This window comes from Phaenicophaeus curvirostris, chromosome 6, assembly GCF_032191515.1.
Source record: "Phaenicophaeus curvirostris isolate KB17595 chromosome 6, BPBGC_Pcur_1.0, whole genome shotgun sequence".
NCBI classification, from domain to species: domain Eukaryota; kingdom Metazoa; phylum Chordata; class Aves; order Cuculiformes; family Cuculidae; genus Phaenicophaeus; species Phaenicophaeus curvirostris.
In genome coordinates, this window is record NC_091397.1 from 39,918,798 (window position 1) to 39,935,872 (window position 17,075).

Here is a 17,075-nt window from a genome sequence, read left to right on the forward strand (position 1 = left end):
AGCTTGTTTGTTTATGTTCCTAAGAATTTTCTGCATTCCTGTCTTAAGAAACTGAAGAAAAAAAACCCAACTCCATGGATTTTGATATTAGCTTTTCTTTTCTAAAAATAAAAATGACAGGAATGTGCATGTGACCCTGATTATCCCATCTTTCACCTGCCTTCCTAGTATCATTTCTATATGGTAAGTCATCTTTTTATCATGCATGCTAAGGAATCCTCAAATGTATATTCAGAACTATGTCTGATATTTTGAAAGACACCTAAAGCAATTTGGATTTCTTATCAAAATAAATTAATGAGACTTGAGCATTCAAATCCCCCAGATGTTATTGGAAGAAAAAAAATATCTCAATCCATGTTTAACACACATACCAAAATGAGCACTATATTGCTATTGAAGAGGGAAAAATACTCAGCTGTTCAAATGGTTCTTTAAATTGAGATAGTTAGGCTCAGCTGCCATCAGGTAACAAGAAAAAGAACAAAAACAATATGAGCTTTTATAAAGCTAAGTGGACCATTTAATGTTTTACATAATAAAAGCTGCACAGGAGAACCTGGGAATTCACTGTTGCTCCTCTATCACAACCAGGAAACCACCACCAGCCATTAGGACATCTTTCCACAAACGATTTTTCATGAGCAAAAGAGGACCAAAGCTAATGCCTAATTGCGCAGAAGGAAGGCAGCAAAGAACAACCTTAACTGAGCAGAAAGCAACAAGAGAATAGCAGCCTGCTACAAAATGCAGAGGTTACAGAAGCGGTTAACTTCAAGTCCCTTATCATTCAGTAACTGTGCTCTCAACCTAATACTGGGCAGCTGAAAGGCCTGACATCACCAAAGTCAACATCAAAGAGTAAGAACAGCTTTTTAAGCTAGAGTTGTCAATTATAAATGGCCATGAATAAATTTAAACAAGAGCAGAATATATTTAATCTGAGGACAACAGCTTTGAAAAAGCCACGCGGGCAAGAACCTGACCACGTCTAAAATGAAGACTGATGATGCATAAGGATGATTTGTACGCAGTGTGAACAAGTACCTTTTTTATTGCTATGGATGCTCTTCATCGCTTCTACATTGCCTTGTTTCTTCAGGTAAACTTTCCAAGGGTGAAGCTAAGCCACTATCAAATCGAACTAGGAGTAATTCACAGCTACTTGTACTTATTCTGTACAGCTGAAAATGGCTGAACAATCTGCAGGGTAGGTGCCCCTATTTTTCTAGATGATTACAGAAAATGCCTTTTTTTTTTTTTTTTTTTGCATCATGCCAAGCAGGAAAATATTTCTTTGTGGTAAAGTTTCACTGCTCTTAATACAAGGGATCAGCCCTAATGATTTTAAACCACTTGAATTCCAAAAATCTGAAATACCACTGTACCCCCGGTATCAGGGCTTCTCTAAGCCTGAAAATTAACTCTGATTAAAGAAAACAAGCTGTGAATTTTAAACAGAACTGTAACTATTCTTGAAAAAATCCAGTTATAGATACTTTTATTATGGAGTATGACTAAATTCACTTTGAGGTACATTTAGCATTTGTCTGCATGGAAAAATAGCCCAGAGGAACTATTACACACTGGTTCTTTATGGAGAAGTAATTAGAATTACCCTTTCTCTTATTACCCATCTTTTAAATTCCTGGGCTTTCTCATCTCATGGTAATTTCCTTAAATGGACCGGTTTTTCTTAAAAGACCAGGAATAACTACACAAGAAAAACACGCTCCAATCAGTGTTGTTTGACTACAACTCAGTATTGCAATGCAAAGGTCAAATTGACAGAGCTGTTTCATGGAAATTATTTATTTTAAAATCCAAATATTAGCCAATGTGAGATAAACAAAATCCCAAACCAAAATGGGAACCCCTAAATCTGAAAAGACAGACAAAATGGAACTCATATTTTAGAATAATTTCCTTCTGTGAAGAAAGCCATTAAACAAGGCCTCTCTGTGGAATGGGGTTTTAATTACGTCAGGCTAGCATGTGAAAGATTCCAGAGATAAAATAAAATACTGGCATTTTATGAAATATGTCATCCTGTAAATCAAAAGTAGCTTGGTTTTTTGTTTTTTTCAAAAACTATCAATAGGTTTCTTCAAGTTTCTGTAGTGAAGAAGTCAGCAGGTAGAGACTGCAAAGTTTTAAAGTTCAGTTTAGTTCAGTTCTGTTCACTATATCAAGCTCTGAGGATTTTTTTTTTAATAGGTTTTGCTTCATTGGACCTTTTCTCACTAATAGATGGGCAAAAAATAATCAATATGTTCAATAATTACACTCATAGAACACTAGTAAATACACTTTACCTTGAAAATGTATGAACATGTCAGCTTCCATAACTATTGGTTTCACAACCTGGGCAAAAAATATTAAATTGTGTGCCCTGATGTAAATTGAAGGTTCTACTATCAGGATTTTACTTCCAAAGTTAGAATAAACTTTAGTCACATATACTTTCTTTACTACAGGACTCATTGATGTGCTCTATCTACACTGATCAATAAGAATCCTCTTAAAGTAGGTAATGCCTTGTTCCCTTAAGTAAACAAAACTAAACTTTGTAAAAAAAAAAAAAATTCAGATCATCAGTATGATCCTAAAATCAGGGTGCAATGCAACTCAGTCAGTATTTTAGCACTGTCTTGAAGACAATCACGTTATTTAATGTAGAGAAACCTACAGGATAATAGAATTTGGAAGCAAAGAGATGCTGAAGGAGAACAACTATCCTTCCACAAAGAACTATTTTCACAGCAGTGAGGAAAAATCCACCATCTAAATGCACAGGAGGTACCTTGTCCCAGCACAGGTGATGCTGCCAAGAATTCTGAAAACCTTATGCCATTTTAATAATTTTCACCAGAATCTACATTTTTCTATTATGAAGCAAGTTACTTTGTATTAGGTTGAGAAAGCAAATGCGGAGGAAGGATTTAAGTTTTCTGGCAAATTAATTCTGTCTAATTTATTTATTAGGCAACAATTTCATGATAAATGTTTCGGAACTTGTTTTACAACAGATTTGTGAACGTATGATTTAGCACAGATTCAGATGGGGACCTGCATGATAAATCACATCAAGCTTTCACAGTGATAGATGCACAGTTAATTAATTATGCTTTTGCTTCCTTGGGTTTTAGCTATACTTGACATATCCAACTTGCAAGCCAATGAAGAAAGATTATCTCTTGGGGTCTCAGTTAATCAAACCCTCAAACCTGTGCTTAACTTGAAACACACAGAACAGTCCCATTCGAAACCATTAGGGCAATAAGCAAGCTTCAGAACTTTCCGATATGAGGCCCTTTACTATATTACAGTTTTCCTTTATGCAGTTATCTGCAACGATTAGCATTATCTGGGACCAACAAATAATAAGACTTCAAACGGGCAAATGACTCTTAATTTCATCTTAGTAACATCAACTATTAAAACTGTCTACTATCAATCATGTAAGCCAGACAAATTTAAGACGGAAACTAGGGAAGGCAGGGAAATGATCTGTTTGCTCAAATTAAAAAAGCAAAACAAAAGCCTAACTTAGGAAATAGTAAAAGATTCTGCAGAAGCTACAGAAACGAAACACCCATTCCACAAAGCAAAGCAAAAAAAGGCTTTGTCAGAAAATTTTAACAGGCATCAAAGAGCAGAAAACAGAGGACATGTAAGACTGGCTTAATGAATATGCACAGTTGTATTTACATATAAAGATTAGCGCAAGGGCTTGAACTCAGTCATGCAAAAGAAGAGGAAGTGTGCAAGGTGATGATCTAATCAAGTTCTTACCAGGGCTTCATTATCTTCTGCAATTTCTGATATCGTCTGCAAAATTAAAACTTGCACGTGAGGAGACACACTTTAAAACATCTGTACTCTATTTACCTATGCATGCACGCCCACATGTATTTGATTCATAAAATTCAAAGACAGGCACATACTAAGATTACTAACAGTTCAGTGTGAATAGAAACAGTTCAGTAACTAATGAAGTAAAGAACATCCAAAATTTGTCTCAAATATTTGTTCAGAATACTTATGTTAACTTCTGTTAGGAAAAAAGGAACAGTTTATAGGGGTAATACATCAAATTTCTCTAAAGCCTTCTTCTCTTGACCATTAAAGCATGTCTAGGCATCCTAAATAAGAGAAGTATTTATGCAAAAGTAGTCGTTGGTACAAAACACACATTAAGCATTTTCTGTCTTGTTGCTATGACATACAGTCTGTTGCCTGAAAAACTCTTTTATTTACTTCCAGTCTCCATCACTAACACTGTTTTCAGAGTTGTCAGCATGGCTGAAAGTTGTTGTGTAGCTGGTCTTCTGTTGACGTCAAATGATTTGCCCTGAGTTTTTAACCAGAGTTGCACTTACTCAACAACTGAAAACCATCTTGCATCAGCTCCATGACAAGTAAATACAGGGCAGCAGTATTATTCCAACAGTACATGTAAGCTCACCCAGAATTCTTTTGCTAATAAAATCCACATACCCATGGACATACCTAGACCCAAGGTGCCAACTCAACTCGCTTGAGAAAGACAATTACCTGTTTAAGAATGTCACCTACTCAATCAGATTCTAGAGGCCAAACTACCCACCCAGTCCTCCGTGTGATGCTCTTTCTTTCTCAGTGGCTTCCAAAACACTTGGTTCCTAATTTTAGCAAGAGGTTTGATGTACCCCAAGAGGTTTTTTATTTAGGCACTTCCTATTTTCCCCCTCCCAACATATACACTATTGTGTCTCATCAGTGAACCAGAAGCTATGGCAGGAGGGGGGAAAGGAGGGGGAAAAGGGGGTGGGGGGAAGGAGCGGGGGGGGGGGGGGGGGGGGGGGGGGGGGGAAGGGGGAGGAATCAACTACTGTTCAAAAGAGAACAAAAGGTCCTTCTTTCCTCCCTGCCCCCTTCTTTCCCTTTGCACTTGCTGCCATGCTGTTCAGACCACAACAGCTCTAGGACTCCAAGCTCTCAAATCACCAGTTCAACTCTATCCCAGAACTTGGCTAGATTTTCTTTCTTTCTTTCTTTCTTTCCTTTTGGTACAGCAGTAACACCTTGCATTTTCCATTCTGTTTACGTATAAGAAATGTCATCCTTTCTATAGAAACCACATTAATCTATGTACATAGTCTTTTCAAGAAGGACCAGTCTTAGGGAGGGCAGCCTTTGAGATGTCTCATGTAACCTCCTTTAGGGGGAAAGCCACAGAGAGTACATCACAGGAATAGTGGTTTGAAATTCTTCATTGCTAGCTGTGAGCTGCAGTACTCAAGCCTGAAGATAATGATAGCACAGCTTACCGTGTATCCAAGCACAGATCGGGCTACAGTATAGCTCAAATTAAACAAGGGAGAAGATTTTGTTCTTGGACTTCATGGCTTTGATTCTTTTATGCTGTAACAGCTACCTGTGTAGCCAGTAGTAACGAGCAAACAAAAACCATCCTGATTATCAGGCAGTCTTAAAAAGGGGAGAAAGTTACCCTCAACATTTTTACCCTTCTGCTTTTAGGAGTAGAAAGGTTCAAAGCATTTCCCTCAGTAGGAGATCCCAACTTCAGCAGTCATCCCAGTGCTTCTGCAAACAGAGTGCTTCCTTGCTGCAGCAGACTCTGCTAGACGCTAACAAGAACAACCACCACCACGAATAGGTTTTGCCATCTCCCAAATTTACCTGGATCCAAGCAACCTTATTTACCACATGCCAGCAAATCTTAACAGTGTACTTCCGAGACCACTTTTTAAATCGTCTGCTTTTCACCCAGGTGCTAGCTTTTGCTAAACAGCAAGTAAACTTGAACTGTGTGTTGTGTCTGAAGGACATCCAAGAGGAACAAATGCAGTGTTTGCAAACTGGTAGCATTTCAAAGGGCAGACCTAGTTTCACCAGAGATTTTTCATAACATGCCATGATCAGGTGCATCTTCTAAATGACTGAGCCCAGGGATTAAAGAATAAACATCTGAGCCCTAGAAAAAAAAACATTCAGACAACAACTCTTAGTAATTAGAGAACTCTTCACTACCTTAACTGGCAATCAGTTAACTTGAAGCCAGAAGACATGCAATGTAAATGAGAACAGGAATTCAAAATAATATAGAGACATAATGGGATCACTTTTCTGGCGAAGTCATACAAAGATAGCAAATTTGGACTTGAGAGGAAAGGTTACCATTGTATTAGACCAAGCAATTTCTATTAAACTCTTTTGCTTTGGAAATCATGATCAGAGCAGAAATTAATCTCGGACATCAAATGTAACAGCAACACAGTATGGGATGATTATAGATAAGACTTTTACCACTGAACAGGTGGAGGCTGTTATCTAAAGAACAGCATGCTGTCTTCATCCCATCCATACTGGGACCAGAGCTGTTCAATATCTTCATCAATAATATAGACAGGGAGATCAAGTGCACCCTCAGCAAATTTGAAGATGACACCAAGCTGAGTGGTGCAGTTGCCACATCAGAAGGACGGGATGTCATCCAGAAGGACCTGGACAGGCTGGAGAAGTGGGCCTGTGTGAAACTCATGAGGTTCAACAAGGCTAACTGCAAGGTCCTACACCTGGGTCAGGCCAATCTGTGGTTTCAATACAGGATGGGGGATGATGTTATTGAGAGCTGCCCTGCGGAGAAGGACTTGGGGTTGCTGATTGATAAGAAGCTTGCCATGAGCTGGCAATGTGCACTTGCAGCCCAGAAGGCCAACCGCATCCTGGGCTGCATCAAAAGAAGCGTGGCCAGTAGGTTGAGGGAGGCGATTCTCGCCCTCTGTTCTGCTCTTGTGAGACCTCACCTGGAGTATTGTGTCCAGTTCTGGAATCCTCAAGGTAAGAAGGATATGAAACTGTTGCAACAGGTCCAGAGGAGGGCTACAAAGATGATCAGAAGGCTGGAGCACCTCCCATACAAGGACAGGCTGAGAGAGTTGGGGTTGCTCAGCCTGGAGAAGACAAGGCTCAGAGGAGAGCTTATAGCAACCTTCCAGTACCTGACGGGGGCCTACAAGAAGGCTGGGAAGGGACTTTTTACAAAGGCTTGTAGCGATAGGATATGGGGGAATGGCTTTAAATTGGAGAGGGGAAGATTTATACTAGACATAGGGAGGAATTTCTTCACAACGACGGTGGTGAGGCACTGGAACAGGAGGACATCCTCTCGTATTCACACACAGACCATGCTAAAGTTACCACTAAAGAAATAGCCAAGCTAAATCTTCCAGCAAGTCAGCCTGGAAAGGAACAAGTACAGTCTGTCAACTCCATCAGCTTCCTCTTTCTATATATACAAAACTTGTTTCTTCCAGAGTGCTGACTCAGTAGTAGCAACCAGACAGGTCTGTAAAACGCCTCACAGGGGAGTTAGCACAGATATGATAAAAAATGCTGAAAGTCTTACCAATGTGGACACTGTAATTAGCTGAATACTTCTGTTTACCTTTCTTTCTTAGAAATGATACTTCAATTGCACTCACACAGATGGGAATAAAACCATGGCCAGAACACAAATGTTATGAGGGTAAATTAACTAGTGTTTCTGGAAGGTTCAGATACTATAATGGTGAAAAGCAAAATCAAACAGCAATTTTTATACAGGGAGAAATCTCAACACAAATGCCAACATGATGCAAAATAAACACTAATGATAAGCTACCGGTTTAGACATTTTGATACCATGGTATGTTCCCTGCTTGGCCTCAAAGCAACTTTGTGACATGTTTCCAGCTGAATCCTAAGGCACAGCAGTTCTGTTGGACTCCTCCAAGCCATACAGACTCAGTACTTGCTCAAATACAGCAGGTTATGTCACAAGCAGCTTCCAACAGAGACCAGCTTAGTAAAGATCCGACTAGATCAACTCCTATCTGTTCATGTGCAAAAACTGCTGTACAAGGACAAAGATATACCCCAAATATGAACCCCAGCTAGGGTAACACACAGTCACAGTAAGGGCTTGTCTGCACTGGGGAGAACTACTAAAATGCCGTCCCTTTGAGGAAGCCAGTGCAGACCCACTTGGAGCTAGCAATGTCAAGAGCTAAAACAATCACACCACACAACTGCAACCAATGTTTCAGAGCCTGCACTGTTTAAAGATGTGCAGAGCATAATAAAAATACCAATGAAGATAGAAGCTTTTTATGCAGTATGGCTGTGGAGAGGGCTACTATTACCAAATGTAGAGAATATTTACAAAAATCAAACACTGGAATAGGCTGCCCAGGGAAGTGGCTGAGTAATCATCCCTAGAGGTATTTAGAAGATATATAGATGCATTGCTTAGGGACATGGTTTATTAGTGGACTTGGCAGCTCTAGGTTAACGATTGGATAGGGTGGTCTGAAAGGTCTTTTCCAACCTAAACGATTTCATGATTCTTGAATGCTAATCACGTCAAATCGGTATTTGGCTACTGCTTTTCAGGTAAACACAAGATAGCCGCATTCTGGATAACAGGCAGCGTTAAGAAATAGACAACACAAATACACAGCAGTACATATTTCTAGGCTCTGTCCGTATCAGGTGTGGCTATGACATATATATGAAGTTTGGAAAACGGTCTGGCCAGTGGGTTGAAATAAATTATTTTAATGAAATCTGCAAAAAGACTCAGTTACGCAGCAGCACTCCCACTCCTCACAGCCACCACAACATCCCACAGCCACCACAGTTCGAGAGACAAAAACATTCTGGAAAGTTGCAGAAGTGGAGGTTTTAAGCTCTTCTTATTTTTGCTGGTTCCTCAAAGACTGTATTTTTGTCTGCAGTTAAAAAAAAAAAAATCGTTTCGCCCATTCTGAAGAACATTTGGAAATAAAAAGCCACCGCTGGAATTACCCTTTTTATCACGTTTCACGGAAGTGGTTGCAGAACAAAAACCAGTAAAACTGACTCCTCTCCTCTTCACCGTCAAGTCAATAAGGTGTTGATAGCACCACTTAGCAGGGGTCATTTAAATGCTAATATTCTTAAGCACAGCAAAGTAAGAAAAACATCCCCGGAGAAAAGGCATTTAGGATGGGGAGGCTGGGGAGAGGGGTGGGTGCAAGAAGCCTTCTCCTCTCCAAAGACGTGATCTTTGAGATTCAATATTCAGATGAGACTTTTCTCTAAAATTTACAGTGTGTTCCACGTGTCTGACATTGATCAGAAGGATATACAAAAAATTGTGCTCGTGTGTGTGTGTGTGTGTGTGTGTGTGTTCAGAGGGGAGAGTGACATCCAAGCCTGAAGACTGATGGGAAAATAAACCCAAAAGAGAGCAAGCAAGAGAAAAAGAAGGCAACAGAAAAATTCACCCGCAAAGAAAATCTACCCCACTTTCCTCCTTTATGGGAGCTGAAAGATTGGGCTGCAGACCTTCTTTGTTCTCCTGCTGTTACCATCTTCATAGTGGTATAGCCAGATAACCTAATTTCACATACTCTTTTGGATTTGTGCCGCATAGACAATATTCAACCTCTCCCAACATTATCGAAGCACTAAGAAATGAACATTGCGTAAAGCCTCTGTTGGACAAGAATTGATTTTGGCAGTAACATCGGATTAAGTAATCTATGCCTCCAGGTGAAGCTTCACAGGAACGGCTCAGCCTGTCTAACAGCCCAGTGCTGTTAAACATACAAATTATTTTCCTACCTCCATCAGCTGGTTTATTTTCTGCCAGATTAGCAAACTGAATTGGCTCACTGAGGAGTCAGAGGAGCATTGGAGCTGACCAAGAGAGGGAATGAGTAACCATATAACCAGTAGCCGAGAAGTGTGAAAAAGCACAACTTAATTCAGTGGCAAAGACCTAACCGCTTAGCATTGTTCATCTCTTCTGAAAATCCATTTTTCATTTACCCAGTGAATTGTACTTACAGAACTGTTTTCTGGGATAACACCAGGAGCTCAATCCGGGAACTTAACTGGGGTAAGGAGTATTGTATTAACAGTAACCTTTATTGCCACTTTTAATAATCTACATCAGTTTTACAATCCAGTTTGATACCAACAGTACTGGCATAACTCTTCAGATAAAGCAGGACAGGAGCAAGTGGCTGTGAGCAAGGGCTGCTTAAGTGTTTTGACAGCAATAGTGAAATAATCATCAGACTGCAACGGAAAAAAAATATTAGCAGGTATGTGAGTAACTGTCCCAAAAAATGGTGTTAAAGTTGGAATAATTCCAAACCAATTTGTCTTCGGTTCTCCACTGGGTTGGCATACACTATTATCTCTGTAAGACAAGCCAAGAGCTAGAATTTCACTGAACAATACAATTTGTCTTTAATGCCTGCAGAATTGCTGTCTCAGAGACTTTGAGCTGTGCAGCAGCCAACTCTGTCACATTACGTGTCCAATAGAAGACTCCTCTTAGCCAAGCGTCAAGAAACACACAAAACCACATTTATTTAGAAGCTTATATGAACCTGATCTAGCTGTATTTATTCTTTCCAGTAGGAAGAAGACAAAATTTAACAGTCATCCCAATTCAAGGCAATTTTTTCTCTCCAATCTGCACATTAAGCAATTACAACTCCCTTAAAATTAGAGCCAGACTATTTGCAACCATATCCAAGCAGCATTGACTAACATGCCCCTGTTCCATGGCTGAACTACAGCAAAGCTGCTCAGCACAGCCACATTGATGAAGCAGATCTCTGGGGAACAACCTTCCCAACAGCAGCAGAAACACTTCTGGTTACTGTCAAGACAGCTAGGCTTAGCAGAGTCTCAGTTTGGCAAAAGCTACACATTATTTCAGCCAAATGACAAGTGTCAGAGACTGTGATACTGCCAACAAAAAAAAACATACTGAAAATTCTGCACAGGCTTTCCTCGTTTTCCTCACAGTCATGAGATTATTATTATTACTGGTAATGACACAAATAAATAAATTTAGATTCCTTTTATTAACTCTTTGGTCTTCCAATATTTTTTTGCTTGTGACTTACATTTTCCTTTTCTTACTTTATAAGGGACTATGAGGGGTTCTTTTCTCCTTTTAAGGAAGGCTCAGAGTCTGTCCCAATCATATGATTCTTCAGATACATCAAGAAGAAAAAACCCACCACATCTTTACCAGTCTTCTGCTACATCAGAAAGACTATATGTACAGCCATGATTTTCTGAAGCATTAATTCTGGGCTAGAGTATGGAATACAGCTCAGAATGAGCGAATTGAATTATCTCAGATGGGGTAGTGAGGAGACAGGATTGTTTCTTCCAGTTTGATTCCTGAACACATTTTTCATCAGTCATTATGGTAGGACATTCTAGCATTGCTCTCTTTCTGCCTCATTTTAGGGCATTGCATCCTGTGCAGAGGGTGTACAGGGGAACAGAAGCAGCACACCCCTACACTTCCCTTTTACGTTGTCTGTACATCCAACCAGATAGACTGCATGTTCAACTCCCCTTAACTAGGTAAAATAAACTGGTCTATAGATGAAAAAAATAGCATTACAAGTACTACAGAAATATCTTTCTGAGAAGTCTCTGGCAAGGAAAACAGTTGCATGTAGACACATCCCACTTTTGGTGACAGAGATGCAGAGTCCAAAAAATGCTTGGTCATGGTGGATAATCATGACATGGACAAAAAAATATCATGACCTAACCTGTCTTTCAGTCGCTGCTATAACTTATACTGAATCATAAATATAAACATAAATACAGGGGTTTTTTTGTTCTTCAGTTAGTAAGAGACTCAAAGCATGTTCTGGATGCAAGAATGAGCCTGAAGAAAAAACAAAAATGAAACATACCAAATCAACACAATTGAGATATTTGGACAGTTTCTAAGACATGTTGCATCTCTGCTGATACAACTGTATTCATATTGACAAGATGTATTCTGAGTTTCACTAGGGCCCCACATAACCTACAATCTGCCTACCAACCCCTATGGCTTTGTCCCAGCACACACCATGTCTACAGACCATTTTCTCTAAGCAGCAGACACGTAAGGAGATCTGGCCCGAAGCGTGGTAACTACACATAGTATTAAAACCATTTTTGAAAACATATGCAAAATAAAAAAAAAAACCCCAACTCTCTCAATTTTTTATTTTGCAAGCTATATTAACAGCAAGAAGCTGGAAAGGCTACTTTCTAATGTTTTCTCATTTTCATCAATTTTCAGGTATATAACATGCAGAAAAATACCTAGAAAACACAGTTAGTTCTTGTCAGCTTTTGATATCACTACTTCTTTTCATCCCCAGCAAAATGAAGCAGAGGTACCTATTAACCCAAGGATTTACATTCTTTTACTCCAGCCACCGTACTTTTATAGTCATCAGCTTCACTGAAATAATGAGTAACCAGCACAATAAATAAAGCCAACTATAAAGCATAGGCTTCCTCCTCAACGGAAGTTATATAAAAAAATGGAGTCTTGCTTTCCAGAGGCTGCCCACTAAAACTTAATTACACGCTCAAATTATAACTTAAGAGCTGCCTCTAACATGAGTTCCATGTGTAGAGAAAACCTCAGAGCGACGTTACACTGAGCACGATGGTACTTTTAATGAACACTGTCTGCCCCTTTGGGGAAAAACAGAGAATAAAGCTTGAATTAACAAAATTCATCAATTCGTAGCACAGCTGCACCACACCATGAACAGAGGCACCACTCAGCCTGGACTTACTGATGCAAGGCTGCCTTCAGCTGCGTTAACCCACAGGCAGCAGGGAAAGCACACGCAGCCCGCCCAGTAGGGTAAGTCCCATCCCCTCCAAGACCCTCAAAGTCTTAGTGCCAGTCTCGGGGTTGCAATATGAGAGCAAAGACAGCCACTCTCATTCTATTTCACAATACACCTGCTCTAGGTTGTCATTCAAAGATGCACCCATGCCAATGTAGGTCTGTCGACAGAGAAAAGGTCTTTCTGGCATCCACTCACACCCACTTCCTCTCTTCCTTCTGCAGCCTCAAATAGAGCAGAAAACTAACTCTGCAAAACAGATGTGGATACTTTTCAGCTAAGTTAACAAGCTGGACTGACTTTGCGAAGCGTCCAGACACCAGAACCAACTTCAGGAAGGAAGTTGGGCTGGGCTGTACAGTGCAGGGTAACACAAAAGGTGGAGGAGAAGAGGTCAGGGAGCTAGATGATCTCTTAGCAGCACCAAGCCATTATGGTTCTCTCAGCTGTATGGTTGAATCATAGCCTCATTCAAGCAAAGTTGGCTCAACAACAGTAACTCAAAGGTGGGTAAGAACTCCAGACTGAAGATATACTGTCAAGGTATCTTTACAAAATATATCGCCTTCTAAAACTGTGCCATCGAGGAAGATTCTGCCCTTCCCAGAAACTTCTGGCTCTTCATTCCTCCTCCAACACTGCCCTTCTTTCTAATACTAATACAATTGTTTGGGTAAATCCACCTACGGATACCAAAATTATTAGAATTAAAAATGCCATCAGGGAAAAGAAAACAACAGGTATCAGGGCAGAGAAGAGGAGGGAAAAGGGCTTCTTGGTTTGAAGCATTTGAAACAGGGAAGCGGTTGAGTCACCATTCCTGGAGGTATTTAAAAGATGTAGCGCTTAGGGACATGGTTTAGGGGTGGGCTTGGCAGTGCTAGATTAACATTTGCCTTGATGATCTTAAAGGTCTCTTCCAACCTAAGCAATTCTGTGATTCAATGATTTGGGTGAACTGGTCAGCAGCAGAGTCTACAAGATGACAGTGCTGAGGGTACACAGCCCACGGTGGGAGCTAATGGCAAGGAGGTCTTCAGCTCGCTTGGCCTGTTCAGTAAGCATCACAAAGGACCCATTTATTTAAAGTATTGCAGAGGGTCCAAGTGAAAACAGGACTAAAAGGACAATTGTCTGGTCCAGTTGCTTTTATTTGACAGCCTAAGGCACTTATATGGCTGGCTGTCCTTGACTTAATCTCTCCTCCATGTATCTGTCACCTTGTTTTGCCTCACTCGTACACCTTGTTCACTCACAGGTCATTTTAGAAAGCTGTTTTTTCTTAATAATGAAGTAAAAAAAAAAAATCAAAACAGAACAAAAAAAATGCTTCTTCTATGAAACTAGTTTGTCTTAGTCTTCTGAAATAGCAATAAGTGATAGACCCTGAAGTGAGAGCACAGGATCAATAACTTGAATAGCAGCAGCATGGCAGGCATAGGCTGCTGAGTGTGCGTATATTAGGATATGCTCCTTTCATTAAATCTCAAGCTCTGTTAAATATGTGCTTATCAGCCAGCAATGCATACGTGGTACAGATGTCCTTGCCTTACAAGTCCCTTCACAAAAACAGATGTGGAAAAACCTGACTTGCAGACCCTCTCAGAAGTTGTGGAATGTCTAGGCTGCTGAACATGAAAAAGATTGCAGTGAATATTAAGAGTTCAACATGTGAAGCTGATGGAAACTCTTACAGTCTTTGTTCCAATGCCCAAACTAGACAGTCTTTCTCCCCACAGGCAGAAATACTGATCAATAGATGAGACAGGTAGATCAATAAACACAGCTCAATAAATACAGCTCAATAAATGAGCTGCTGATATATCAGCTAAAAAGAAAATCCTGAAATCCCTCCAAATGCAAGCCACTTTAAAAAAAGGCAATATACTCTGCTCATATGTCCAATCTGTAAGCCTGCTGTGTGGTTTGAAAACTTATACCCTTAGCCAGGAGTTACTGCTAGGGTGTAATTTGCTAAGCAGTTCTTTCAACAGTGGTGCTGGCTTAAGTAGATTCCCTCCCAAATAGTTATTTTTAATCCAGACCAGTCTGCTACAAGCTTGGCCCATCCCACAGCTACGAAACAGTAGTATAGACACATCTGAAGGGTGAAGAGGGCACTTACTTTAGCCTTCATGCAGCTAAAAGAAATACTTGGAAAAAATGTGAACGTTCCATGTCTGTTTCAGTAGTTTAAATATCTTCCACAGTGGAGTAAGTCAAACCACTTAACTTAAATAAATTCATACAAAAGAAACTCCAGAGGCAGTGAATTTTAATTTGCTTTGCACTTGTGAGCCTGCCCATTCAGTATATTTTCCAATTAGTACAGTAACTGTGTGCATATGTTTACATCAACTTAAGTCTATCTTTGGTTTTACATTTAATTTGGTTCCTGAACAACAAATATTATATGAGTATAAGACAAGCTGACAAGTTTGGTAACTAGAATCATATTTCTATATTTATTTTTTTAAGTGGCATAATATGTGTCACAGACTACATCACTGCAAAAAATAAAGAGGATAATCCCAAACCACTGAAGATGACACCATAAGCTATTGGAAATTCAGTATATAGCTAGAGTTAGGCAACAGGGATTTTAAGTCCAGTAAACTATTGACCATATAACTGGCACCTCAGTGAGGGTGTGCTTTTACATTTCCCAAACCAAGGACTACTGGATTCTAAAAAGTACTTTGTATTTCTGTGGAAAATCCTAAGTATATTTTGCTTGAGATCATCAGAGACAAATTGTGTTCCATCTCAAAGCCTCCTAACGCTGTTTACTTTATTGAATCCAAGGGCACATGAGCACATTTGAGAGGGGATTTGGATTGATTTCATCAATTGACTTCTGAAGTCTGGTCCACAGAACTGAACTCTCCCAACGAATAAGAAAGCTACTTTCAGAGTATTTTCTTCCTCCCAGGAACAGGCGTGGGTATTGTTGGTTTCTTCATGTACCGTAGAGGTTGACACTAACTGCAAAGTGCTAAAACTTGTACTTGAGAGCAAAAGCGTACTCGAAGTAGTAACTGTTAGAACATAATTTAATAGTGAAACAGTCCAGTTGATACTTTTTTGTCGTAACCTCCGCATTAAGCCAATAGACAGTTACTCAGGACCACAGTCCTGAATTTCACCAGTGGTGAAAATTGGTAGGATGTTCCAGTAAAGAATAAACATATTTTGAGAGGTCAACTTTCAGTTTCATGTAAAAAAGCCATGTCATTTTAAAAACCTCTGTCAGAATTAAAACAATAATACTGGAAATTAAGTAAGCACTACATTTTGCTCCATGTGTTCTCAGCAACATGAAATGTAAAAGTGATGTCACTTAAATATCAGCCTCTAAATATACTATCAATTATTTCTCTAAATTCTAATGGGTAGAGAAGAAACTAGAATCAGTCTCCCCAAAACTTTATGGCACAGAGGGTACTTGTGACTTGCTACTTTGCTCGCATCAGATCCTCACCAGCCCATTGCTAGAGGAAATTAAAAGAAATATTCTCATTGATAGTGGATATACTGTTCTGGCAGCCTAGAACTCTTCAGATGTTTTCTTTTAATATAATCTTAGAAATTGTTTACAGAATTACTTCAGGCACTCAGACAGTGAGTATGAAAACATCCTATATGGAAGGAACATCAGAGTTTAGGCAGAATACTTACTCTGTTCCGCTTTCGACCATTTGTGTTAGGAGGGAAATGCCATCTAGGTTTATAAATTCTTGGGCAAATGTAACATCTCGTGAATAGTTGGCTAAGTCTTTCAGTGCTTCTAACTTTGCATCCATACTAGAAGACTGGATCCTCTCATGGAGCTGCTGTGCATTTTGAGCCTGAGAGAGAAAACAAGCACAACAAAAAAAGCATCTGTTACAATGGCAATAATAATTAAAGCATTAGCACAAGCAGGAACAAAGGCCATGTTTAATATTAATGATACTTAACACTTGAAAGCTCAGAAATTATTAAGCAGCTCACACGCAAATTACTTTTGTGAAAGTATATTGCTCATGTATTACTTCATTATTACCTATAATTATTTGGATTATTGCAGAATCATTAGCTGAGCAATGGGCAGATGTCCCATTGTCTCAGGCAAAATGTAAGCATTACAAGAGACAGACTTTGGCTTCAGGAGCTTATGCGTCATACCAATAAAAGTAAAAATAAAAATGAAACAAATTGCACCAGACAATCTAGTATAATAATAGCCGGCCTTTTTTTTTTTTCCTGTCAACGCTTACTCAGTTTATGCACTTTGAGTGATCTTTAACAACAAAGATCATATACTCTCCTAATCAGGTTATATCAGTAGAGACAAACTTTGGGCCTTCTGCTCCTTCCTCCCCT

The 17,075-nt window shown here is 39.5% G+C and overlaps 1 protein-coding gene across 2 annotated transcripts in view; it reads right to left on the reverse strand.

Annotated features, from left to right (window-relative positions):
- ELMO1 (engulfment and cell motility 1) overlaps window positions 1-17,075 on the reverse strand; it is a 311,923-nt gene that overhangs the window by 209,709 nt on the left and 85,139 nt on the right. For both annotated transcript variants that reach the window (XM_069859885.1, XM_069859886.1), the window contains 2 exons: window positions 16,389-16,558; window positions 3,796-3,831 (listed from right to left, as the gene is read on the reverse strand). In XM_069859885.1, the coding sequence (XP_069715986.1) occupies window positions 3,796-3,831; window positions 16,389-16,558 (206 nt within the window). The remainder of the gene's footprint in view (window positions 1-3,795; window positions 3,832-16,388; window positions 16,559-17,075) is intronic.